A 27,361-nucleotide genomic window follows, 5' to 3' on the forward strand; every position below is an offset into this window, starting at 1 on the left:
TCAAACCCACACCCCCTTGTATTGGAAGGCTAAGTCTTAACCACTGGATGGCCAGGGAAGTCCGCTGCACTTTCCTTTTCCCAAAGTCTCATCAGGGCAGATGAGATGGCCTCAGAGCAGGGACCCAGGGCTACAGTGAAAACACCTGGAGCCTGTGTGATCCCAGATGTGGGCACACACTCTTCCACTCTTCCAGCCTTCCTCAGATACTTCGGTGGCTTCTCCCTCAAGAGGCTGAGGCCACCTGCCCGGATCCTGGGGCTGTGCCGCCCACTGGGCTCCTGGCTCCCAGCACCAACCATGGGAGGGAAGGAACCACCCCCCCAGGAAAACAACAAGAATGGGAAAGAGACCACCCTGCTCCCACATGATTCCTTAAGTAAGTCAGACTGTCCTTATCTGAACCTAGCTTTCTTCACCACAAAACCAGAGAAAAGCCTTCACTTTTCATTTCTTTTTTAAAAGTTTCAGGGAATGAAAAATCAAGAAGAAAATAGAAAAATGCCATTTTAATTAAACTGTACAGTCTGAATTTCTTCCTCTGACACTAACAGAAATTAAAAATAGAAATCAATTTCAGCAAACTTCCAAGGCAGGCTTTGAAATGTCAAGGTTTAAAAAAAAAATTTATTTCACAGCATGAATTTACATATAAATACAATCTGTACAATGTATTAACTGAGTGATCAATGAACTTCCATTCTGGAGGAGATCTGGTATTGGGACAGGCAGGGGCAGAATTCAATTACTGCCTCCTTAGTGGAAGACGCTTCAGCCTGGAAGAGGAAATAAAAGAGAGAGAGTTAGATACAAACAGAAAAACTAGATGGTTCAGCAGGGGAGGAATATGAAAACACCAGGCCTTTCCCTGAGTCAAAGTGGCACAAAATACAGAGAGTGACCCACACCATGAAAGAAAGCAGCATTTAATGTGCACTCTTAAGATTCTGTTCCCCCCAAAACACACAGAGAGACTCACTCCACCTCTTATGTTAAGACCCATTTATAAAAACAAGTTCTAATCCTGGTTTCACTTACCTATCTCATGTATGACCCTTGGGAAGGAACTAAAAAAACAAAAAACCATGCTTGCTCTGGGGCCAAAAGCTCCTGAGCTGCCAGTCTTAAACTCAGCTTTGAGCACACAAGAATGTTCACGGCAGCTCTAACTTACCAAGCAGAGCTGGGTCACCCTGACTCTATATCCTTGCTCTACAGCCCCAAACTGGAACACCAAAGGCCCCCAACAACAGGATAGAAGAACACTCTGTGGTGTATCCTATTAAGGAATACTCCACAGCAATGAGGACGAACCAGTTGTTACTAGGACAGTACGGAGGAATCCCACAGGCCAGATGCAAGAGCTCCTAGTATACAGGTCCCTTAAATAAATCTCAAAAACAAGAGTAATCAGTGATGACAGAATGGCTGCCTCTGGGGCTAGGAGTGGGGATCGTAAGTGAGCGGGGGTTTCTGGAGTGCTGGTTTAGTCCCTGATCTAGGTAAATTCAGGTAGTGAGAATGCATGCAACGATGAGCTTAAGATGTGAGTGCACAAAGAGGGTACTCCACTGTATGACTCCAGGTCTGTGAAATTCTAGAATGGGCAAAGCTAACTGAGAGGGACAAGACGCAGATCAGTGTCTCCTGGGGAGAGGATGGGGTTGGGGGAGACGGGGTGGCAGACTGCAATGCCATCTAGAACTAGGCCGTACCATCACTGAAGAAAAGCATCAGGGGCCCTTGACAAGAGTGAGACCTCAGCCAGGTGCTGGCGATGCAAGTAAGACCTATGTGGCTGTGACCCTCAAAATGCTTCTTGCAGGAGGAACTTCCCTGGTGGTCCAGTGGTTAAGAACCGGCCTTGTAAGGCAGGGGATGTGGGTTCCATCCCTGGGTCCAGGAACTAAGATCCCACATGCTGCAGAGCAACGAAGCCCCTGTGCCACAACCAGAGAGTCCATGTGCTGCAACAAAAGATCCGGCATGCTGCAACTAAGACCCAACACAGCCAAATAAACAAAAAAGTAAATGGAAAAACAAAAGCGCCCCTTGCAGGAGACAGATGCAGACAGGTAACACACACAGTGGAGAGAGGCACAAAAGATGGACAGACTCTCTCTGCAGAGAGTCTAGGAGGCTTAGGGTTGAGGGACTATGGAAACTATACCTTTCACAACCAGAGAGTAATATTTAAACACACCTCACACCTCTGCCCCTGCCCTCCCCCCATCCCAGGCCCTGCCTCAGGGACAAGGGCTCTCAGGAGTATAAGAATCCCTCCAGTCCTCTTCTCTGCAAAGATGTACATACAGGTGTACACAGGGAAATCCAAAGGAGTGAGGATGATAGCACCAGCTGTATACACTATTCTGTAGCTTTTGGCCTCTTATTGTTAAGTTTCAGATGCCAGTCAGCAAGCAGCCCATGTTTTCTGACTGCTATGCTCGGCACACTCCACCACACCCTCTAGATGGACATCAAGGGGCCTCCCTGTGTGCAAGTGCCTCTCTGCAGGAATGACTCATTACGTGGCCCCAAACAGTCAAGGGTGATGATATCAGGTGTTGGTAACAGCCTCTCTGGGCCTTGCTTTCCCTGCCAATGAACTGAGGGGACACGAGTCACAGGGTGTGAGGGTCTTAAAGGAGCCCACACCCATGTGGGTGCTTCACAGTGCCTGGCCCATCAAATCAGCACTGGCACGTGCCTTGAGAAAAGGGAGACATGAGACAGCAGAGCTGCTTCAGGGGGGCTCTGGATTAAACTGAAATGCTCATATCTTTGTGTTTTTGAACCATGAGAATGTCCTGTCTACTGGGAAGACATAAATGAAAAGGAACATGGGGCTGGCACTTGTCTTTCCAGATAGCAAAATAACTATAAGGCCATAGGAATTAAAACAGAGTGGACGGGCTTCCCTGCTGGTCCAGTGGTTAAGATCTGCCTTGCAGGGGACACCAGTTCGACCCCTGGTCCAGGAAGATCCCACACGCCTCGGAGCAACTAAGCCCGTATACCACAACTACTTAGCCTGTGCTCTAGAGGTTGGGAACCATGGCTACTGAGCCCATGCTCCCAGAACCCATACTCCACAACAAGAGAAGCCTGTTTCGTCTCTCTTCATCCTGGGCCCACAGCTGGACTTCCCCTACCCAGTCCTGTGGAGGACAGCAGGGTCATCGAGCTGCCCTGGGCTATGGGCTGGAAGGGAAGAGAAGCCAGGACGTGCGGGCAGGGCCATAACAACCTCCAGAACCATCTTCCAATCCATTCCCCTCCTACTGGGATCCTGAGTAACTGGCTCAATCCCATTTATGCTTCACTGGCTGAGCCACTGGGATTCAGGGGTTCTTTTAAATCACAGCTCATTTACTCAATCTCATTAATATTTACAACTGGCCTCTATCTGGAGAAAGTTAAGTTGGATGCCTATACTACTCTGTTCACAAAAAAAGGAAAATGAAACAACTCAAATAAACAAATGAAAACAAAACTGAAAAAGCATGAGGACAGTCTACATACATATACAAAATCTTACATTAGGGAAGGCCTTTAAAAGACAAAATGTAAAACACACCACCACTGCCAAAAAAAAAAAAAAACAACTAGTAAAATTGAGTGTACCAAAAATTAAAGCTTCTATTCAACAAAAGTCATATAATAGGTAACACTCTAGGACACAAAGGATGACTATCCAGAATTATTTTTTAGTTTCTAAAAAAGTTTTTATAAATTTTTAAATGCTAAAAGAAAAAAAGGGTTAGGGGGATACTTCTCTGGCGGTCCAGTGGTTAAGACTCTCTGCTTCCACTGCAAGGGTCATGGGTTTGCTAATATCAGACCACCTGACCTGCCTCCTGAGAAATCTGTATGCAGGTCAAGAAGCAACAGTTAGAACTGGACATGGAACAACAGACTGGTTCCAAATCAGGAAAAGAGTAAGGAGTATGTCAAGGCTATATACTGTCACCCTGCTTATTTAACTTATATGCAGAGTACATCACGAGAAATGCTGGACTGGATGAAGCACAAGCTGGAATCAAGATTGACAAGAGAAATATCAATAACCTCAGATATGCAGATGACACCACCCTTAGGCAGAAAGTGAAGAACAACTAAAGAGTCTCTTGATGAAAGTGAAAGAGGAGAGTGAAAAAATTGGCTTCAAGTTCAACATTCAGAAAACTAAGATCATGGCATCCGGTCCCATCACTTCATGGGAAATAGATGGGGAAACAGTGAAAACAGTGGCAGACTTTATTTTGGGGGCTCTAAAATCATTGCAGATGGTGACTGCAGCCATGAAATTAAAAGATGCTTGCTCCTTGGAAGAAAAGTTATGACTAACCTAGACAGCATATTAAAAAGCAGAGACATTACTTTGCCAACAAAGGTCCGTCTAGTCAAAGCTATGGTTTTTCCTGTGGTCATGTATGGATGTGAGAGTTGGACTATAAAGAAAGCTGAGCGCCAGAGAACTGATGCTTTTGAACTGTGGTGCTGGAGAAGACTCTTGAGAGTCCTTTGGACTGCAAGGAGATCCAACCAGTCCATCCTAAAGGAAATCACTCCTGAATATTCATTGGAAGGACTGATGCTGAAGCTGAAACTCCTGATGTGAAGAATTGACTCATTTGAAAAGACCCTGATGCTGGGAAAGATTGAAGGCGGGAGGAGAAGGGGACAACAGAGGATGAGATGGTTGGATGGCGTCACCAACTCAATGGACATGAGTTTGAGTAAACTCCGGGAGTTAGTGATGGACAATGTGGCCTGGTGTGCTGCAATCCATGGGGTCACAGAGAGTCGGACACGACTGAGCAACTGAACTGAGCTGAACTGAACTGAACAGGGAACTAAGATACTACCTGCATGCCTCACAGTGTGGGCCAGAAAAAATTGTTTTAAATTTTTTTAATAATAATTCCTAAAAATCAGTAGAACAGTACCTAAAAACCAGAAAAACAATCTAACAGAGGACAGAACATTGTGGAATGTTTCAGTTCAGTTCAGTTGCTCAGTCGTGTCCGACTCTCCGCGACCCCATGAATCACAGCACGCCAGGCCTCCCTGTCCATCACCAACTCCTGGAGTTCACTCAAACTCATGTCCATAGAGTTGGTGATGCCATCCAGCCATCTCATTCTCCGTCGTCCCCTTCTCCTCCCGCCCCCAACCCTTCCCAGCATCAGAGTCTTTTCCAGTGAGTCAACTCGTCACATGAGGTGGCCAAAGTATTGCAGTTTCAGCTTTAGCATCAGTCCTTCCAATCAACACCCAGGATTGATCTCCTTTAGAATGGACTGGTTGGATCTGCTTGCAGTACAAGGGACTCTCAAGAGTCTTGCTATTCACAAAGGAGCCCACAGCAAACGCTGAGACACAAAGCAAAGGATACTCGGCCTCATTATTGATCCAGGAAACACAATGAAGATGACATGCCATTCTTAATCCATCAGGCTGGCAAACATCTCCATGCTGCTTGTAGCTGATGTAACAACAAGGTACTTTCACAATTCAAATGGATAGAGCCACTTTTGACAACAGTTTGGTGGTATTTATTCCTTCTAAATGTTTATGCCTATAGATTTATGTTAAAAATGTGAAACAACATGTGTGTGTACCTGTGTGTGCGTGTATGTGTGTAGTTGTGTAAAAAAGTCTTCAAAGTTACAAAGCAACTGACAACAGAGGGGACTGTGGAGAGAAGAGAGATTTGGGGAACTGGTCACAGTTTTACCTATAAGATTTGAATTTTCACAACAATAATAGATTTACATATTATTTATGCAATTAAAAGTTAACTTGATAAAAAGCGGAGTCAATACACAAATATATCATTCCTGACATTTGCCTCTAAGCAACCATGGCGAGGCTTGATCAGCGTCTGAAGTGCCTACCGTCTCAGCAGCTCCTGGGGTGACAGGTCTGTGGGCCCGTCTTCACTCTGGCTGTCGCTGCTGTCTGCACTCTCAGAACTACTACTTCTCTCTGGTTTTTTATTCTTTTGCTTGCCTTTGTGTTTGCGCTTCCGGTGTTTCTTTTTCTGAAAAAAAAAAAAAAGAAGAACAAATGGGTGTTTCCATCCCTTATTCAGCACAATTACAGGCTAATGAGGCATTTGGTTGCTGGAGTCATTCAAAAACAAAAGCGAAGGGGCCTTACCTCGTGGTCCAGTGGTTAAGCAGGAAGAAAAAACTGGAGAAGGTTAGAGAACAGCACATAGGCCGTTGAGAAAGAAGAGAGTTTGGTTTTCAAACCTGTCAGCACCAGTTCCTTTCCTTTCATTCCAGGAGAACTCTGTTATCTTCCATGCTCGAGAATCCTGTTTTCTGGGAGCTAAAAGTGGAGCTGTTTCTAATCAGTTTTCCTACTGCCCAGACCACTGTGGGAGCCCAGCACTAACGTTAACTAAATTAAATGGCTGCACCATAATGCAAGAGAAGATACCGATGTCGAGGTAAGGGATGTCAACGGTGTTCTTCAAGTGTCCATCATGTCAAACGACAAGCTACAGACCCAAGTCTCTATTTGTAGTGACGACAAAGTAGTTGAGAAATAGTCAAACTAATGCCTTCTTTTTATATTGAATAATAATCAATATTAAATGTTCTTATTATTTAATTATTTAAACAATGGTTTTATTAAAGTTAGTAATTAACTGTTTTATTACTTAATACTCAACCATTACTCTAAGATATTTATTTATTTTAGACTGCATAACTTGTGGGACCTTAGGTCCTTGACCAGGGAGAGAACCCAGGTCCCTGCAGTGAAAGTGCTGAGTCCTAACCACTGGACCGCCAAGGAATTCCCAACTGTAAGATATCAAATGTCCTTATTTCCTGCTTTTTAATGTTTGTGAATTAAAAAAAAAATTTAAGTACAACTGAATAAATTAAAATATTCTGTCTGAAAGAAAAACGAAGTGTGTTTGAAAATCAAGGGGCTACACTGAATTGATATTCAGTCAAGTCAGTGAGAGACCTGTGGCCCCATTCCTGGGTCACTCCGGGAGGCTGGGGCATCTGACGCCACACACCCGGAAGTTACTCACCTTCTCTTTCTTCCGTCTATGCTCTTTCTTGGTCTTGTGTTTTTCTTTGTTCTTTTTATGTTTCTCTTTGAGAGGTGCCTCAAGTTTTTGACGTGCATCTGAAACACAGACGTAATAAAGACGTGAACTAGAGGCACCATGGGGGAAAAAAGACTAAATTACTGAATTCAGTAATGACGCAGATAGAATGTTTACCATTAAGGCAGAACTCCAGCCCTACCTCACGGGTAAACAAGCAGATTAGCGTGTCACACTGTAGCTCTATATTTAGAAACTGCCAGAAACCTCAACCTAAGACCTGTTCGATCCAACTGGTGTTTGGCCACAGCCTTATCTGCCAGATGAAGATAAAGTCAGACCAGAATGCCTACAAGCTTTCTGTAATTTAACATCCTTGGGTAAACTCAAAGACGGATCAGAATCTGCATCTGGCTCTGTCACCAGCTCTGTGATCTTTGACATGTTGTTAAACCTCCCCAAGTCTGTTTTCCCATCTGAAAAAAGGGGAAAACAAGAATCCCTGTCCCCTCAGGGACATAGAGAGGATCAGAAGGGACCATAAACATGAACCCCGAAGCCATAACTGCCAGCCCCTCTGAAAGCCTCCTCCCTTGCCAAAAGCACATTTCATATGAGTTCATCTTATAACTGGAAACACTAAAAAATTAGCAGCAAAAGAACATAATGTACGTGATCATTAAAAATGACTAAACAAGTTACATGAGCTCAAATTCTGACCGAAACGTTTTCATGAACTTCCAGTCATCAAACCAGCAGAAAACTATCTAGAATAGAAACACTGTAAGACATTAAATCAACTTTTATCTACCTAAAAAAAGCTCCAAGGTATTTCACAAATACAGTTTATTTTTCAAACCAGGTTAACGGATATCTGCAACTTTCTAGTATTATATTTTGGTCAGATATTTCCAAATTTGACCTCCCCAAACTATTCTTTTTAATGCTAGATTTTGGAAAATAACTCATAGACCAAATTATGTTATTAACTATTACAAGGATATCAAGGGCTGTACTGGGAAACAGCCATAAGTAACTTAGCTTTCAGGTACTGACACACGTATTTTAAACTAAAGATCTGAACAACTATTGAGATGAGAAATACATTCACCACAATTTTTCAAAACCTCACACCTTTTACTCCTCTCTGCTTTCTATCATTTCTTTGAAGGCTGGGTTAATTAACCAAACCGATATGTGTAAGTGGGCACTACAGGAAACTATAAAGTAGGTAATAGAATTTTATGTCATTTATACATCTGGGCCCTATTATCAGATGTGTGTTAACCCAGCTTTCAAAGAGATGATAAACCAGTATAAACATTTTAATGTGAGAAGTCAATCTAAGCTGGCAACGAACAGAAGTTGCCAACAGACACTGGGGGAGGAGGATGAGCTGTATTTACTGCTGAAAGGATTAGTTTTATTTATTTTTTGCTACATTAGCCAAAGGATTAAAAATGTCTCAGAATATCCTTCTCTCTACAATCCCTGTTCCATCTTTGTGTCCTAGATTTTTAATTTTTTAAAAAATTTCTATAAGTGGCAAAATTTGAGATACTCAGGACACTTCTGTTAAAAAGGTTGTTTTTTGTTTTTTTTTTTTTTCAAAAAAACTGAAGGTGTCTGAGACTGAAGAGCAACTACTATCATTTAGGTACAAGGTGGAAGCATTGATTCTCCAAGTGTGGCTGAGAACAGATAAGCAAGGAAGAAATGGATATATTTGGGCAGCCCCGTGCTGGATTATGTTGATGGGTGGAACGATGTGATTAGAGTTGTCCTATCTTAGGGGGAGACTCTGGTGTCCATGCAAACAGATGACGCAAAGCACTCTCGACTCACTGGGACAGAAGACTGGGGGCAGCCGTGGGCCGAACTCCTCTCTTTCATCTATCTGCATCTTCTGAATTGGGAAGAATGGTGCAGGCTCCTGGGGTGCTGGCTCGCTAGCTGAAAAACATCAGGGTATTAATTACATACACATGCCAAACATCAATGTACTCGAGTCTGAAACTGTCTTAGTTTCACCAGATAACATGTGCTTTTCTTCAGTACCCCACTTAACCAGCTCACGCCAAATGCTGAGGATACAGAGAGAACATGCAGGCCCGACCTCTGACCTCATGGACATGTGAGCTGAGATGTCGGTCACCCAAGGACACCTGCAACCAGGTGCCCCAGTGGCTGTACCCCCGAGGTGGCGAGGGTGCTTGTAGTACACACTCACATCACCTGAGACCTAAAAGGTTGAAATACATCCTTGAGGGAGGGCCATCTCAGGAGAATAAAGACTTAGAAATAAACAGGATATCAGACTATGTCCCAGCTCAGAAGGCTTCACATCACTCAATTGTCAGAGCAGAAAAACTGAATATGAACAAATTATCATGTTCACACTAATAATCTCATTTTTAAAGAACAGATGATTTGGTTTTCAGAGATAAGAGAGAAAGATGGGACAAGTCTAGAAAAATATGTATCGAAGTGTTGGTGGTTATCTCTGGGAAAGGGGGATTCCAAGAGACTTAAGCTTTCTACATTTCTAAATTTTTTAACTTTTCAAGTAATGTATAATTGTGTAATTAAAAAAATAAGCTGCCTTTTTTTCATGGAAGAAAGAAAGAAATAGGCTGACATTTGCGGTCACCTACGAACAAACAGTATCTTATATCTCTACATAACTTTTTAGTTAAAGGCCCTTAAAAATTATACCTCAGTCCACCACAGGCTGACAAGGGCAAGAAGAACACTCTAAGACTGAGATGGGAAATTCTGTCCACCCACCCAAGCATCTGAAAAGTCTCCCACCCTTGCAGATGGCCTCCATTCCTATGCCAGAACCCCTGGCTGGGGTAAACAGAACAGGTAGAACAGGCTACTAAGCAAGCATCAGACTCATTATAGTGAGAACAGACACCATCTACCAAGTGCTACTTATGTGCCGGGCAATGCCCATCTGACGGGTGAGCCGGAGCACACAATCTGCCCTACAGAGGAGAAAGCAGAGGAACCCCTGTGCATGTGATGACCAAATGTTTCCCACTAATCCTGGCATTGTGTCATCAACCACATGAAAAAAATTTAATTCTCAACTAGCACACACAGGAAAATCAATATTATCAAACAAAGCCATTCTAAAGATATACCATAGATTTATGCCAGAGAGGAGAAAAGAAAAAGAACTCTGCTCCATCTCAATGAAAAATACAAAAGATTATGAATGAGTGAGTGAGTGAAAGTCGCTCAGTCACATCTTACTCTTTGTGACCCCATGGACTGTAGCCCACCAGGCTCTCCTCTGTCCATGGGATTCTTCAGGCAAGAATACTGGAGTGGGTTGCCATTCTATAAATCATATAAACATTTTTGGATCTGTCTACTAAGGAAAGCAAAAGTAAACAAATAAGACCTAATTAAACTACAAAGCTTTTGCATGGCAAAGAAAACCATCAACACAATGAAAAGACAACTGAACGGAACAAATATTTGCAAATGACATGACTGATAAAGGGTTAATAACCAAAATATTTAAACGGCTCATACAACTCAACATCAAAAAATTTTTTAAAGTAAACAACCCAATTAAAAAATGGGCATAAGACCTGAAGAGACATTTTCAAAGAAGACATACAGATGGCCAACAGGCATATGAAAAGATGTTCAACATCACTAATCAGCAGAGGAACGCAAATCAACACATGATGAAAAAAAAAATACACGATATCACCTTACACTTGTCAGAATGCCTACCATCAAAAAGACCACAAATAACAAATGTTGGTGAGGATGCAGAGAAAAGAATTCTTGTGCATTGCTGGTAGGAGTGTAAATTGGTGCAGCCACTGTGAAAAGTAATACAGAGATTCCTCAAAAAACTAAACAGCATTATCATATGATCCAGCAATCCCACTCTTGATCGTATTTCCAGAAAAAAAAAACACAACAACTCTATTTTGAAAAGATACATCTACCCGAATGTTCACAGCAGCATTATTTATAATAGCCAAGATATATAAGCTACTTAAGTATCCATCAACAGGTGAATGGATAAAGAAGATACGGTGTACACACACACACACACACACACACACACACACGTGTGCACAGGAATATTATTCGGCCATAAAAAAGAAAAGTTTGCTATTTGCAACAACATGGATGGACCTGGAAGGTATTATGCATAGTGAAATAATTCAGACAGAGAAAGACAAACAGAGTACATTATCACTTACATGGGAATATAAAAAATAAAACGAATGAATGAATACAACAGAACAGAAACAGACTCACACACGCAGAAAACAGTCTAGTGTTTACCAGTGGGGAGAGGTAAGGAGACAGGGGCCAGAGAAAGGTAGGGGATCCGGTGATACAAACTACTATGCATAAAATTAGTAAGCTACAGGGTATTCCCTGGCGATCCAGTGGTGAGAACTCCGCACTTTTCTGCCGAGAGTACGGGTTTGGTCCCTGGTCAGGAAACTAAGATCCAGTGAGCTGCAAGGCACTACAACAACAGCAAAAAAGCTACAAGGATATATTGTACAGCAGGTATAGAGCCAAAATTTTAGCACACCTTTAAATGGAGTATAACCTATAAAACTTTTTTGAATCACTATGTCATATACCCAAAACATAATATTATAAATTAACTATACTTAAATAAAACTTGTTTTAATTTAAAAAAACATAAAACTTAATAATATCATCAGTTGCTAATTATCCTGCTTAAAAATTGATACCAAATGAAGAAGCAGCTTCTCTATAGACACCATTGTTTTCTTTTTCAGATTCCAAAGTCTGAAATATTTGACATACCTTGTGCCACAGATGATGCTTCAACTAAGTCAGTCTCTTGGGAACTTTTGAAGTCAGCCTCCCTGTGACCCTCCTGATCATCCTCACTGTCACCTTGCTCATCCTCAGAGGATGAAGACTTCTCATCAGAGGAGCTGGCAAAGATGGCTTTGAATAAGTCCATGGATGGGCGGCTATCCTCTCCTTCGGTCTGTGAATCCACATCTTTATTTACCACCTGTATTAACAGTGAAATAAGAATCAGAGGTGAATAGGCAAGGATGAAAAGAGCTACACATTCTAGAACATGGCACACGCACACACACAGGTACTTATGTTTATACTCATGTGTGTGAGTCTCCATATCCACACATTTGCTAACTAAACAATGATCACTCACATATTATATCATCTTCTGGTATTTTTCTGATTCAATACCTGTAGACCACGCTGACTGGTAGAAGCAACTGAAACCGCTCATGGAAATAGGTCATTAATCAGAATTGCAAAGGACCCAGAAAAAGGCAGCAGGGACTAGCACAGCACCTCTGTCCTGTTTTCAAAAGTCTATCTGAGGCTTCTGTGGTGGTCCAGTGGTTAGGAATCCACCTTGCAATGCAACAGACACCGGTTCGATCCCTGGTCTGGGAAGATCCCACATGCTGAGGAGGAACTAAGTCTGTGAGCCACAACTACTAAGCCCACGTGCCCCAGAGGCCGTGCTCCGCAACAAGAGAAGCCACCGCAGGGAGAAGCTTGGGCACCGCAACAAGTAGCAGCCCCTGCTGCTGCAACTAGAGAAAGCCGTCGTACAGCAACGAAGACCCAGCACAGCCAAAAATAAATAAATGAATAAAATTTTAAATGTCTATCTGAGCATTTAGAGGTCCAAACATGAAAGGTAGTGAAGACAGTGTACTCATTAAAAGGTGTTGAAAACTGGGGACCTCCACACTTGGACAGCAAGACCAAACCAGTAAATCCTAAAGGAAATCAACCCTGAATATTCATTGGAAGGACTGATGTTGAGGCTGAAGCTTCAGGAGTTTGGCCACCTGACTTGAAGAGCCAACTCACTGGAAAAAGACCCCGATGCTGGGAAAGACTGAGGACTGGAGGAGAAGCGGGTGATAGAGGATGAGATGGTTGGATGGCATCACTGACTCCATGGACAAGTTTGAGCGAACTCCAAGAGATAGTGAGGGACAGGGAAGCCTGGCGTGCTGCAGTCCAGGAGTCACAAAGAGCTGGACGTGACCAAGTGACTGAACATCCACACAATGGGGAGAGTGCAAGGAACACACTGACAGTGGTCCTGGAGCCCTCCTCTGCAGTCACAGCTCACCCTGCCGAAAAGCAGCCTCAGGATGGAGGGCCAGGCTAGTGGCTTTGTACATACTCCAGCCTATAAACAGGGACAAAGGTATGAAGAAGGCATGGTTCCCACATCCCAACAGCTTATCACCAGATAGACACGGGGCGATCTAAAGTGCTAAGTGTGAACAGCAGCCTCAAGAGCGGCTGAGATCAGGATCCACTTCAGCCCTTCCGTTTTACCACTGGAGAGTGTAGGTCAGGAACGACAAGAGGCTCTGTCAACAACGCACGTGCCATACATACACACATGTGCTAGATGCCCGGGGGACCTGGACTCTACCTGGCAGAGCGCTCGTTCTCAGCCAGTAGTCCCTCCCATGTCCCACACCACCTCCAATTTCTGAAGCAGAATTATAAATACGCGAAGGAAACAATACAAGACTGTGTAAAATCCTTTCCCATAGAAAAAAATTAAGGATATCATTGTCCACTAAAAATAACCAGGGCACCGTGGAGTAAGGACTGACTCTAGAATTGGGGGTGAGATATATAGAGGAGCTTAGGACATCTCACTGTGCCCAGAAAGTGAGGACATGCTCATAGCGTAAGAGGGACGTACCAGCGGCACACAGGAGCCAAACTGAAAGGGCTTCAACTAAACAAACCAGGACAGCTGGAGCACTAAAATAAGTTGGGGCTTCCCTGGCAGTCCAGTGGTTAAGACTCCACGCTTCCACCGCAGGAAGCATGGGTTCAATCCCTGGTCAGGGAACTAAGATCCCACATGCCACACAGTGCGGTCAAAAAAAATGACAGTACTCAATCATCCCTTTGGATAAAATAGGAAACCATGGGTCCACAGTGATAGAAATAATTTGATGAGAGACAGGGTATTTATATATTTCAGAGCTCTTAAATTTGTATTAAAAACAAAGCAAAAAAAATAAATAAGTGTACTTAACTACAAAAGGGAAAAGACTAACTTCATAGTGGAGAAGTCTGGCAGTCACCACCTTAATTGAGTAATCAAAGTGAGAATCAGGAACAGGACAAACCAACACCATGTGCCACTTTGGCAGGACACACTGAGACCACAGCAGCGCCCCTTCTGACGTGTTCCTGCTGCAAATGCAGGCGCGGATCGAGTCCTAAGGAAAGGCAAGATGAGCCCAAACTGAGGGCTATTCAACAAACCACCGGCCTGCAATCTTCAAAAGTATCAAGATCATGAGAGTCGAGGAAAGACTGAGGAACTGTTCCAAGAATGAGGGAGACTAGAGAATCGCGACAGCTCAATGCAGCAGTGATGCCAGGCTGCACTCGTGCTGTAAAGGACAGCTAGTGGATCTCGAACAGGTTGGAAGACTGGGCAGTAGTAACGCATCAGTGTTAACTTGATGATTTTGACGGATGTACCGTGGTTATATAAGAGAACGCCCTTCTTGGGACTTCCCCAGTGGTCCAATGGTTAAGAATCCTTGAAATACAGGGGACAAGGGTTTGATTCCTGGTCAGAGAACTAAGACCTCACATGCCGCCGGACAACTAAGCCTGAGAGCCACAACTAGAGAGTCGGGCACCGCAATGAAAGATCCCACGTGATGAAACACAGATCCTGTCAGCCGCAACTAAGGCCCGATGAGGCCAAATAAATACGTAAAAACAGAATGCCCTTCTTTAAAAGAAAATGTGGGTGTGATGGGGCATCCGGCTGGCAATTTATACTCAAGTGGCTCAGGAAAAAAATTATCTACACTGTATCTAAACTTTCAAGATTGTTTTAAACTTTTCAAAGTTATAAAAATGTCAGAAGAGAGGTTAACAGCTGAAGCACAGGAAATCATAGCCACAGTTCCCTATAAAAGTCATGTATTTGATATTTTTATGACAAACCACAGACACCAAAGTCACATGCATGGACGATTACTGAATGACATAGTGTTTGCAGACAGTCCTGACCTTTAATAGTGTCTGTATTATTAAACGTCCCTTGGGGTAGGAAATGGCAACCTATTCCAGAATTCTTGCCTGGAAAATGCCATGGACAGAGGAGCCTGGTGGGGTATAGTCCATGGGGTCACAAAGAGTCGAACACGATTGAGCAACTGAGCAAATATGCACATTATTAAATGTACATGAGTATTTAAGACATTCTACACTTAGATAGCCACAGAAGATGATTTTCTTGTTTATATTTTTTCCAGAATATAATAGGAGCTGTACTGAAACTAAACAATAACAACATACACCAAACACACAACAACTATATCTACAAAGCTCCCTAACCACCACCACCCCCACCTTCCAACAAAAGTGTGCACATTCACAATTGTGGTGATTCAGAGAAAGAAATTAAGTAACTCAGAAAGGGGAAGAGACCCTCCTAGGGTCACAAGCTGATAACTTAAAAAGCAAGAACCAAGACATTTCGGCCAAAATTATCTAAATACTATCGCAACATGATTTGAGAAAATCTAGAAGGCTTTCTAACCCAATGACCATATCGCAGAGTCAGAACCCCTGGGTTTTATACCATTAAACCCCAAATGGCATGGTTCCAAATCCATGGTGGCATAGGGGATGGCTGCTGCTGCTGGGTTCAAAAGGAGGGGGACCATTTTTTCTGACCATAGGAGCTGTGGTTCTAACAGTCTGGAGTGAATTTCACTGCTGTCTTCCCCAGCCTGCCCTCCTGCCACTTGAGTCCAGACAGAAAAAGTCAACGGGAAGTGCAAGGCAGAGCAAGGAAACAAAATCCCCGGCTTTCTGACTAGAGGACTTAAAGGGCATGTCAGCAATATCAGGAAGGAGAGGAGCTGGATAGGGTGATTCAGGGTTAGTGAGTTTCTTTCTGCCTCACCTCTGAGCTCAGGGATCTGATTCTGAACCAAACCAAAGCCTTTGACAACAGAACTATGGGATTAACTACCAGCCAGGTCCCAGACCAGCCACGAGGAACAGCACATACAGGAGAGATCTGAAGAGTACTATAAAGGCTTTGAAAACTAGAAGAGCATTTCAACCAAGATGGGTTAGAACTTGTAGCCTGAACCTAATTATGTCCACTGTCCACTTAAGCAAAACAAAACAGAACAAAACATCGAGATTCTCCTTAGAATTCAAACAAGACCCAGAATCTCATAACACTAACATTCAAAGTATCTAGAATGCAATCCAACCCTGAATAGGGAAAGTGTTAGTCGCTAAGTCATGTCTAACTCTTTGCAACCCCATGGACTATAGCCTGCCAGGCTACTCTGTTCATGGAATTCTCCAGGCAAGAATACTGGAGTGGGTAGCCATTCCCTTCTCCAGAGGATCTTCCCAACCCAGGGTTCGAACCCAGCTCTCCTAAATGACAGGCAGATTCTGTCCTGACCTACCAAGGAAGCCCAAAAAGCCTATAGCACCTGCTATTCCCAGGCATTCTCCCATCCAAGTACTAACCAGATCCCTGCTTAGCTACTAAGATCAGATGAGATTGGGTGCATTCAGGATGGTATGGCCAGAGACAAAACTTACTTGGTACACAAACAAACAGGAAAATCTCAACTTGCAAAAAATAATCAACAGACGCCAACCTCAAATGACAAAAATCAAAATGACAAAAATGTTGGAATTAGAAGATAGATTTTAAAGCAGCTATAACCATGCTCCAAGAATAGAGACAAATAAATGAAAAGGTTTTTTAAGTCTTAGCAAATAAATAAAAGATATAAATACAATAACCCAAGTTAAAAATTCACTGGATGGACTCAATAGCAGAATGGAAATGACAGAGAAAAGACTCAGTAAACTTAAAAACAATTCAAGAGAAATTATTTGTTGCAAACAGAGGGGAAAGATTGACAAAGAACAGAGGCTCGGAGATCTACAGTACAAATTTATTTAATGTCATCAGTCTCAAGAGAAGTATGAGAATATGTGCAGAAAAATGTATCTGGGGCAATTCCCTGGTGGTTCAGTGGTTAGGATTCTGCAGTTTCACCGCTGAGGACTTGGATTCCATCACCAGTCAGGAAACTAAGATCTCATAAGCCACTCTGTGTGGCAAAAAAGAATTTTTATAAAAGAAAAATATTTGAAGAAAACAATGGCTGAAAATACCCCAAATTTGTTCAAACACAAACTTAAAAGATTCAAGAAACTCAGCAAACCCCAAACAAAATAATCTCAAAGAAATTCACACCCAGATACATCGTTATCAAACAGCCAAAACCGAAGACAAAGTGAAAATCTTAAAAGGAGTCAGAGGAAAAAAATCACATCGTTACAAGGAGAGGAACAACAATGTGAACGGCTGCCAGTTTCTCATCAGGAACCAGGAGGCCAGAAGGAGGTGGGAGAATATTTTTAAAGAACTGAAAGAAAAGAACTGTTGACCCAGAATTCTACATCCAGCAAAAAATATCCTTTAGGAATGAAGATGAAATACAGGATATTCTCAGATGAAGGAAAATGAAGAGAATTAGTTGTTGGAACTGCTCAGAAAGAAATGCTAAAGGAAGTAAGGAAGGAAAGGATAAGAGGGAAACTTGGAACTTCAGGAACAGAAATAGTAATATCCAAGTAGATCAAACATATTATCTCCTCAGCAGCTCTCTAAAATATGTATAATGATGGAAAGCAACAATTTAAATATTGTCTGCTGAAGTTTTTAGAGAATATATATATATATTAATATGTAGTATATAAGACAACAACATAAACTAGGGAGGGTAAAGGGATTGCACATTCCACTCAAAGTGATAAAATATCAATTCTAAATACATGGTGAAAAGGTTAAGTATGTGTATTGTAACTGCTAGGGCGATCACTGAAAAAACAGAGTGAAAAATTAGACAAATTAAAATGGAATACTAAAAATTATTCAAGTAATATGAAAGAAAGTAGGAAAGGAGAAACAGGAATGAAAGAGTGGGAACAGAATACAAATAATAAAATTACAAACCAAATTCAATTATATCAACAAATTACGTTAAATGGAAATGGTTAAAACATACAAAGATTAAAACACACAGATTATAAAAATGTTTAAAAATAAAAGACCTAACAACAATGACACACTGTTTATTAAAAACCCATTTTAAATGTAATGATAAAGAGTAATATTGCATAATGATAAAAAGGTCAATTCACCAAAAAAATCTAACAATCCTGGGAATTCCCTGACAGTCCAGTGGTTAGGACTCTGCACACTCACTGTCAAGGGCCTGGTTTCAATCCTGGTTGGGGATTGATCCTGCACCCCTTACAGAGTAGTCAATAAAAATATAATACCTCTATATAAAACAATCCTCAGTGTGTATGTACCTAACAAGAAAAGTTTCAAAATACAGGAAACAAGCACTTGGGAATACAGTATGGCAATTTCTTACAGTTACATCTGTATGAACATATTACCCACCAATCCCACAATTAGCTATTTACCCTAGAGAAGCGTAAACTTACGTTCACACTCAAATCCACACAGGAATATTCACAGCAGCTTTAGTTATGATAACCAAAAGCTGGAAACAACTCTATGTCCTCAAAGAGTGAATGGACCAGGAAGCTGTGGTGCACCCACACAATGAAACATTAAGCAACAAAAAGGGTACACAGCCAGTACTGAGGAATCTCAAAAGCACGACACTAAGTGAAAGAAGCCAGTCTCAAGAGGCTATTTATGCACATTGTCTGACTCCATTCATATATCATCCTTCAAGGAGCAAAACTATGGAGACAGAGTGGAGATCAACAGTTGACACGGGTTTAGGGTGATGGGAGGGTATGACTACAAAGATTCGGCAGGAGGGAATGTTTGAGGTGATGGTGCCTCTCTGCATCCTGATTATGGTGGTGGTTCCATGAACTTACATATGTGCAAAAACTCACTGCACTGGATGTTTTTTTAAACAGTCAAGTTTGAGGTGTGTTAAAAATAAAATAATTTTAATGAAGCTATTAGAAATAAAACCAACTTTTTATTAAGCTCAACTTTTAACTATTAAAGCAGTCATTTATTTATTTTTGCAGGGGGGACAACTCACAGCTTGTGTGATCTTAGTTCGCTGACCAGGGATTGAACCTGAGCCCTGGCAATGAAGGTGTGGAGTCTTAACCACTGGATTGCCTGGGAATTTCCACACCAATAATTTTTTAAAAACCCAATGAATATTTTCTCTACAGTCTCCATAAAAGGGAAGCTTGTTACTTGAAAAAAATCATATTTTCTATACAATACACTGAGTTTTGTTTCAGTGTCTGACATTCAGTGAAAGCCATTCCAGGTAGAGATGTTCATAACCCCTCCTCAAATGATTATGGCTATGTCTGAAATTGGTGAACTGCAGAGCAGGCGCAGACAAACTACAGCCCATAGGCTAAAGCCAACCCACTGCCTGTTTTTGTAAAGTTTTCCTGGAGCACAGATGAACTCATTTTTTTTTTCCATATTGCCTGCAGCATCTTTCACACTCACCAGCAAAGGTGAACAGCTTTGGTACTGTATGGCCCACAAAGCCTAAAATATTTAATATCTGGCCTTTCACAGCAAAAGCTTGCTTACCACTGCTATCGAATAACAACAAAGCATCTCCACTGGGAAAGGCAAAGGCCACAGTCAGCCTCGCAAAGACAGCTTGAAAGCCCTGAATACCTTATTCGAGACTGATTCCATTGCACGCTCTTCCTCTTTGTTTACTGATGGACCGGGCTCTGGTTTAGCTGGACCAACTTTTGATCTAGCCAAACTTAAAAATTCACTAATGGAATCTTCTTTCTTTTCTTCTTTAGAAGTATCCCATCTGGATGGTTTTCTCGATTCTGAAAGGTCAGACATAGACCTGATGTCAGAAGCAAGCAAAAGGCAAGCTCTACATTATGGCTCTTTAATTCATTCAAGAACATCAGTGAGCCTTTATGGTCAAAGCACTGTGTGAGGTGGTAGGAATGTCGCAGATGCTGAAGCAGAGCCCCAGTCACAAATGGTGTACACCTGGACCATGTCAGCATGAGCTGATGTACTCTTATATATAAACAATCCTTTTAACAGGAGAGTTTGCACTGCTTGTACCCTACGGGTTAGATGAGTATTTGAACCGCTTGTACCCTTGACTTCTGTCTTCCCAACAGGGTAGGGGCTGAGACCACAGTCAGCACATGGACCTGGGGAAGCCCTACTCACTGTCGGAACCTCGGTGCTGTGGAACTTTTTCACTTGATGCTTGAGTCACAGGTGAGGAAGCTGTCTCAGGGATCGTCAGAAAGTTGAAGACTGAGTATTTATCACGTTTCACTCTGGGTAAGCCAACTAAAGTTGAACTGAGGGTTGAAAAGGAAATATATATATAATTTTAATAACTGTAAGGATAAAATCAAATTCCTGTGAAGCTGCTCATCTCCTGTTTTTCCCCAGCAGCCCTTCTACTTGACTGAAAAGATACCTTAAGATGTTTTTGCTTCTCGAAGCAATTTTAGAATTTGGAATGTCCGACTTTAAGAGTCAGGAGTTTTTTCTTATTATAGTAAGAGCCAGAATTTAACTCTTGACAATGGATTTCCATGAAGAAAAAGTTCCATTGCTAAAATATGCCTAAATTTTCTGATAAAATCTCGGATTCAACTGGATATGCTTTCCTGCCATGTTTACAATCAGATAAGTTGTTGAATTCATGTAACAAATCAGAAAACATAAGTTTCATTTTAAATGTAAACTCTATGTGCAGGATTAAAAAGGTGACAAATTAGACAGACATTTTGTTTTTCTAACTTGACATATCTGAGTTTCCTATCTTCAGTACAGAATAAAGTTTGCTAAATGGAGGTCTGCTTATTTTTTTAGTAACAAATTAAAACAAGTTAAATCTGCAAAGTCCGCAGTTCCAAGCACTTACAAGTAAGTTCACCTAGAAAAAGGAAATTTAAATGAGTATGTAGGGGGAAAGTAAGTTTTAACACAGGAGCATAAGTACTGACATAAAGGCAGGTTTATCAAACTTACTCTGGATAAGGGTCAGGGACATTAAACCTCTTACACAGAAGCTTGTCAGGGTGCCACTCAAATGTGTCTCGGATAAGCTTCCCAAACATCTTCATCTTCACAGCTGACTGCTTGTCACTGACGTCATTCTGGGAAAAGACAGTCATCTGTTCTATCAAGTGCCCACACAGCTGGCCTGCTTCCCCATTTACGAGTTTTCGAACAATCTCGCAAAATTTCAAAACAGCTTATGCTATATATCTGCTAAAGTACATTGGAAGTTAAAAGAACAAACCTATTTCTTACTCTATAGTGCCATGTATATTTTGATGCTTTTCACCAAAAGATTTAATGTATTTGGCTACACAGTGTTTTCATTTAAAAAATTCAGCATTGTAGTAGGTACTTCCCTGGTGGTCCAGTGGTTGAGAGTCCGCCTTGCAATTCAGGGGACGGGGGTTTAATCCCTGGTTAGGGAACTGAGATCCCACATGCTGTGAAGCAACTAAGCCCACGAGCCACAACTAGAGAGCCTGCGTGCTGCAACTAAGATCTGAGGCAGCCAAATGGATAAATTAAGTAAACAAATAAATAATTTAAAAGAATTAAAAAAAAAAAATTCACCACGTAGGGAATGGTGGCAACAGACCTCTTGGTCCCGAGGGACTTCCACCTGATCAGAGTCATCCTCCTCCTTGGCGTGAGTGAACCGGGAGGACAGCGTCGAATGGGAAGACGCGTACAGCAGGGCTGCCCGGGAAAACTCGTCCCGCTCTCGGCCTCGCTCCCACTCTGTCATACTGGGATCCAGGCAACGTTCCAGAGCATCTATGGGGGAGAACAAGGAACTGCTTCACTCCTAGGGAAAAAACAGGGAACTTATAGGAGAACAAGTTGTGCGCGCCACTGTAGAGTCCATCAGAGGAAACACAAATCGTCAGCCTGGTTTTGAAGAGCACGGCACCGAGGTACTCGGCAGGTAATTGTGCTCCCTTCCTCAAAACGATGCTTTTATCCAAAACACCAATAGTCTACCATGGTAAGCAGTTTGATAATAAAACAATTTGTTAAATAAATGTTTTATTAACCTCAAAGAATGATGCTTTTGTTGAATTCTGCCTCCTGCATTTAACAAAGAAAAATATTGGGAGACTAGACTCTGATGCTGGGAGGGATTGGGGGCAAGAGGAGACGGGGACGACAGAGAATGAGAAGGCTGGATGGCATCACCGACTCGATGGACATGAGTCTGAGTGAACTCCGGGAGTTGGTGATGGACAGGGAGGCCTTGCGTGCTGTGATTCATGGGGTCGCAAAGAGTCAGACACAACTGAGCGACTGAACTGAACTGAATGCTTGATTCAGTTTTCAAAGCCAGCAATTTATTACTAGTACCAGACAGTGAAAATTCATCCATATACTGTATTCTGAAGTTTGAGCAGAAAACACTTCTCTTTTTTTTTTTAATTTAACAAGAAAACATCAGGGATGTAAAATCTTGGCACAGTACACAAGGATATGGCACAAGGATATGCTTTGAAAAACCAACCCCTCTAATTTGAGGACAAGCTCTCTTTGGACTTCTGCGTATATGAGCAAGCTCCTGCCTCAGCCTTGCCATATTTACTTCATAGATGACAGAGTGACTTTTTTCCCATGCAAGGGTTCAACAGCCAACTATCTTTGTAAGTCAAACTTTAGACTATGATTTAGAGCTACATGGTTAGGATCTTAAGACAGAGTGGGAAATGACCTTGTTCTCTTGGCAGGAAGTGCAACCCTCACACAGAAGTCAAACATTTGCAAACAGAAAATGGTCTGTAATTTAGCATTAGCCAAGGCACGCTCTCTATTTAAACAGCTATCTTTGGGACCCAAGATAGAGAGAAACATAGGCTAATTGTTCTTGCTTTCTTAGGTCAAGAGCCAGGGCCTGGAATCTTTACAGTGTTTACAGCAGGGCAAAGTAAAACTGCCAGAGCAGGATACCTCAGTTCTGAATCTGGGCCTCAGGTCAGAACAGTAAGAACACTCCCCCTGGTGACATGTGGGAGGCCCAGGCCTAGCACCCACCTTTCTGACCCCGTTTCATATTCACTAAAAATTCTTCATATCGTTTTTGCTTTTCTGGATCTTTAGCGAAAGGTTTGAAGTTGCTGGTTCTTGTGGTGGCTGTCCCTCCACCCAACGCCACGTGCCACGAGCAGTGTCCGACGTCTGGAGACGAGGGCTGCGGTCTGCTGCCTGAGGCACTCTGGGCCAAGCTCCTGGCCCTGAGCTGAGCGGCTTTAAGGTCAGTTGCCTGCTTCACTTCTTTGAGTCTCTCTTTATCTTTTTGGGACAGAAATTCTAACACTGAAGTGGGTGCCCCTACAAAGAAACAAAACGAGCAAGAGATGAAAAATGTTATTAAGACATCTATATTCACATTCCTCTGCACATACACATTTTCAATATCACAAATTTATGTAACTGGAGGGGAGTATTTTACATGCAGTGTCATCTGTATTCACACTGCCCCTGTGAACTAGACAGGAATAAAATAATGACACCTCCATTTTACACTTGGCAAGAGTCGGGGCCAATACTTCGATGTTTATCAGGCCAGTGAGTGCTCCTAGAAAGAGGAACCTGACATTGCAGTCTCCGGGCCTCCATTAGCATAAGCCCGGGCTCAGAGCACAGTTACCCATCACACACTAGTGTCACAAATGCGCCCTGAGCATCTACTCCATGCTGGGCCTGGGGCTGGGAGAACAACACATATGAGGTCCTGCTCTCATTAGTGAGGGAGACGGACTCCAAGGAAAGCAAGAATCAATGCCAGAGGACCGCCATGAGAGGAGGACTATAGGGGGAAAAAGTAAAAACAGAGTGACATAGATGAGAGGACTGGTCATAGGGGCAGAGAGAGAGATAACTAACAAACAGTCGGCAGGGAAAGCCTGGAAAGCCTCTCTTAAAAGAGAATATCTGAGGTAAGTTCTAGTAAAGAGGAGCTGGGAATTCCCTAGTAGTCGAGCAGTTAGGACTCTGAACTTTCACTGCTGAGGGCCTGGCTTCAATCTGTGGTCAGAGAACTAAGATCCTGCAAGCCTCACAGCAAGGCCAAAAAAAAAAAAAAAAGCCAAAACAGGAGAGAAAAGAGAGGCAGAGGAAAAGTGAAAGCCCCGAGGCACATCACAGTGGCAGGTTCAGAGGGCAGGAGCGGGGATCACAAGGCTGGACCGCAGCGGGGTTCAGGGAAAGTGGAGGAGGCTGTGGCCTGAAAGGCAGGCAGGGTGGGGTCCTCAGGGCCCCGAGAGCAGTAGGGGAGTATTTCAGGGGAGCAGGAGGGGAGTGATGTAATTTGGCGGCTGTTGAAAGGAACTAAGGAGGCAGGGAGGAGGCTGCTACAGTGATCCAGGTGAGAGAAGGTGGGCGCAGAGACCGGGCTGGCAGCAGTGCGAATGCAGAGAAGGGGATGGGGTCCCCACGTACGGTGAGGGTACACTGAGAGGACTTGCTGAGGGGCTGGGTAGGGCAGGGGGAGGCAGGGGGAGAAAGGTGCTGAGAGTTAGGATTCCCGTGTTCTAGGCCGGGCAGGGGGTCACTGTGGTACCACTAAGAAGGGGAAGGCTGGAGAAAGAGCAACTTTGGGGAAGGAAGTGGGGAACCAAGAGTCCTCATTCGGTCTACTGTATATGAGGCTCCCAAAGCAAGTCCAAGTCCATCTCTCAGTGCGTCTTTGGGCTCCGGCCTACAAGGGGATTCTCCATAGCTATTCATCCTTTCAGACACATTCACTCCTCTCAGGCTTTCAGGAAAAGACCCACAGTACCCTTTGCCCCTGAGGAAAAGAAACCATATGTTCCCAGGCTGTGCAGAAAAAATGAAGATACACATGGCCCTGGTCTTCACCTCATTCTTGGACAACTACCCGAAGTCTGGAAACTGCTGCACTTAAGACAGGGCTTATAATTTTAATGACACAACTCAAACTGACGATAGGAAAATGACAAGTACTAAGTAGAGGATGTGTGCAGTTAAGTATGCCATTCACAATCAGCAATTTTTATTCCCACAGCCTGGGAATACAAAATTATGTAAAAAACTTCAATGAAAAAAGGACTTTCCATTTTGCTTTGGGTAGCTCAGGATGTTAGAAACGTCATGATTTTAACCTTCTCCATGGTACACACCTTGAATAGGCGTCTCTCCTAGCAACTCTCCCCGCTTGCAGGCATTCAGTTGGTGCCTACTATGTGTCCCTGGGTCATCTGTTGGCTTCCCGGCTGACTCTGATAATACCTGAAGTAAGTGGGAGTTCTCTGAGGTTGCAGCCACCACAGGTCTGAAATAATGCACTGGTCGATAGTCTCTTGGCAGTTCGGGTGGTGGATAAATCTTAAAAAAAAAAATACAAAAAAGCAAACTTCAGAATATACAGGCAGCAAGGTGATGACGTTTTACTGAACCAAGAAAGCTCATTACGTCTGGGCATTGTTAATCCCACCCTTTCCTAGGCAGGGCGGCAGCCCCAGGAAAAACAGCCTGCACAAGTGCCCAGGCAATACCCATCCTGGATGTGGAGGGGCATCAGAACCACCTTGTTCTCAAGGTCAGACATTTTAGATCTCACCCCTGATCAGTCTTAACAGAGATGCTACTGTGCAGGCTTTATATCATGGGAACAATAATGATAACCATGATAACTATAGTTAATGCAACTGGTTCACGCGGAGACAGTTCTCCACGTGAATCAGAAAACTTAGAAAAGTATGATTCATGGCCTAGCTTTTAAAAAATAACTTTAAATAAATTTTTTTTTCCTGTAATCTCTCCTAGTTTAATGTTCAAATAGTATGACTGATTAAAAAATGTTATTAGGGTACTGGAGATATATTTGAAGAGTATTATGTCTCGGCTTAACTTAGTTATTTTTAAATTCAGTATTCTTTTTCTGGTTATGTTTCAGTTTCAAATGGGAGTTTCAGGCCTTTTTTTTTTTTTTTTTGATCAAAGAATTTTTATTTAATTTCTGTACTTCACTGAAATTAAAGTACATTTGGGAAATTCAGGCATTCCTGATGGTGGAACAGATAAGCTAAAAGAAAGCACTAAACATTTAAAATTACTGCTGTAAATGGTCTTCCATGCTCCTGGTCTAACAAATACATGTTTAAGGACAGTCATATTTAATCCATTTTCTAGATTTTTCAGCTACCTGGCATTCTGAGCTCTGTAATCAGCGAATCACTGAATGTTCTCAGCTCCAGCCACACACTGCACTCACCTGGGGGGTTTAACACTACTGGTGCCTGTGTTCTGTTCCATAAAAAATGTCAGCTGGGGTTGGAGTTTCCCAGTTTCCCAGGTGGCTGTAAGGTGCAGCCTGGGGTGACCACCTGGTCCGATGAGAGTCATGAAAGAGTGCTATCATCATTGTTAGCAAATCTCATTTTTATCATCTTAGTCTGACTGCCTTCTCTGAAAACCACAGGCTCCCAAATCAGCCAGGAACATTCTCCTGTTACCATGACACAAAAATCCAGAAAAGCGTGGCAGAAAAGAAGTGTGTGTATACACGACTCTTCTTGATTCTCCTCTACTGCATTCAAGGGCTACCCTGAATGAATCCGCCTGCAATGCAGGAGACCCTGGTTCTATTCCTGGGTCGAGAAGATCTGCTGGAGAAGGGATAGGCTACCCATTCTGTATTCTTGGGCTTCCCTTGTGGCTCAGATGGTAAAGAATCTGCCTGCAATACAGGAGACCTGGGTTAGATCCTTGGGTTGGGAAGATCCCCTGGAGAAGGGAAAGGCTATCCACTCCAGTATTCTGGCCTGGAGAATTCCATGGACTGTATAGTCCATGGGGTCACAAAGAATCAGACACAACTGAGCGACTTTCACTTTCACTGCATTCAAAGCATTTCACTCCCTCTGCTCTGTTTTGCCTCTGGATGCAGAGCCTGGGTTTTTAGGCACATACCTGCCTGTCTGTGAGAGGTTCAGTGAACACAATCCCACTCTGAATTGTTCATGCCCAAAGCCCTCTCCACTGAGGAACCACCAGTGTCCTTCTCTCCATTTGTACATCCTGCCCACAACACTGGGTTTGTCTGTCTAGCATTCTCAATGAGCAGGAGCTACTTGGGGGCCAAGACTTAGCCTTGAACACTGAGTAGAATAAGTACTTCTTGACCGTTTCAAAGATTTGTT

The 27,361-nt window shown here is 42.8% G+C and overlaps 1 protein-coding gene across 1 annotated transcript in view; it reads right to left on the minus strand.

Moving 5' to 3' along the window:
- Positions 1-607: 607 nt before the first annotated feature.
- The window catches only part of GPATCH1 (G-patch domain containing 1), a 54,990-nt gene continuing 28,236 nt past the window's right edge, over positions 608-27,361 (minus strand). Inside the window, exons 10-20 of the mRNA XM_055412320.2 lie at positions 25,340-25,544; positions 23,232-23,528; positions 21,808-21,986; positions 21,180-21,307; positions 20,364-20,500; positions 19,836-20,002; positions 11,900-12,116; positions 8,924-9,031; positions 7,061-7,158; positions 5,904-6,049; positions 608-776 (exon numbers count right to left, since the gene is read on the minus strand). Coding sequence (XP_055268295.2) covers positions 746-776; positions 5,904-6,049; positions 7,061-7,158; positions 8,924-9,031; positions 11,900-12,116; positions 19,836-20,002; positions 20,364-20,500; positions 21,180-21,307; positions 21,808-21,986; positions 23,232-23,528; positions 25,340-25,544 — 1,713 coding nt within the window. The 3' untranslated portion in view covers positions 608-745. The remainder of the gene's footprint in view (positions 777-5,903; positions 6,050-7,060; positions 7,159-8,923; positions 9,032-11,899; positions 12,117-19,835; positions 20,003-20,363; positions 20,501-21,179; positions 21,308-21,807; positions 21,987-23,231; positions 23,529-25,339; positions 25,545-27,361) is intronic.

The sequence above is a fragment of the Moschus berezovskii genome, chromosome 22 (assembly GCF_049115385.1).
Source record: "Moschus berezovskii isolate FMDL1 chromosome 22, NW_MosBer_1.0, whole genome shotgun sequence".
Lineage (NCBI taxonomy): Eukaryota > Metazoa > Chordata > Mammalia > Artiodactyla > Moschidae > Moschus > Moschus berezovskii.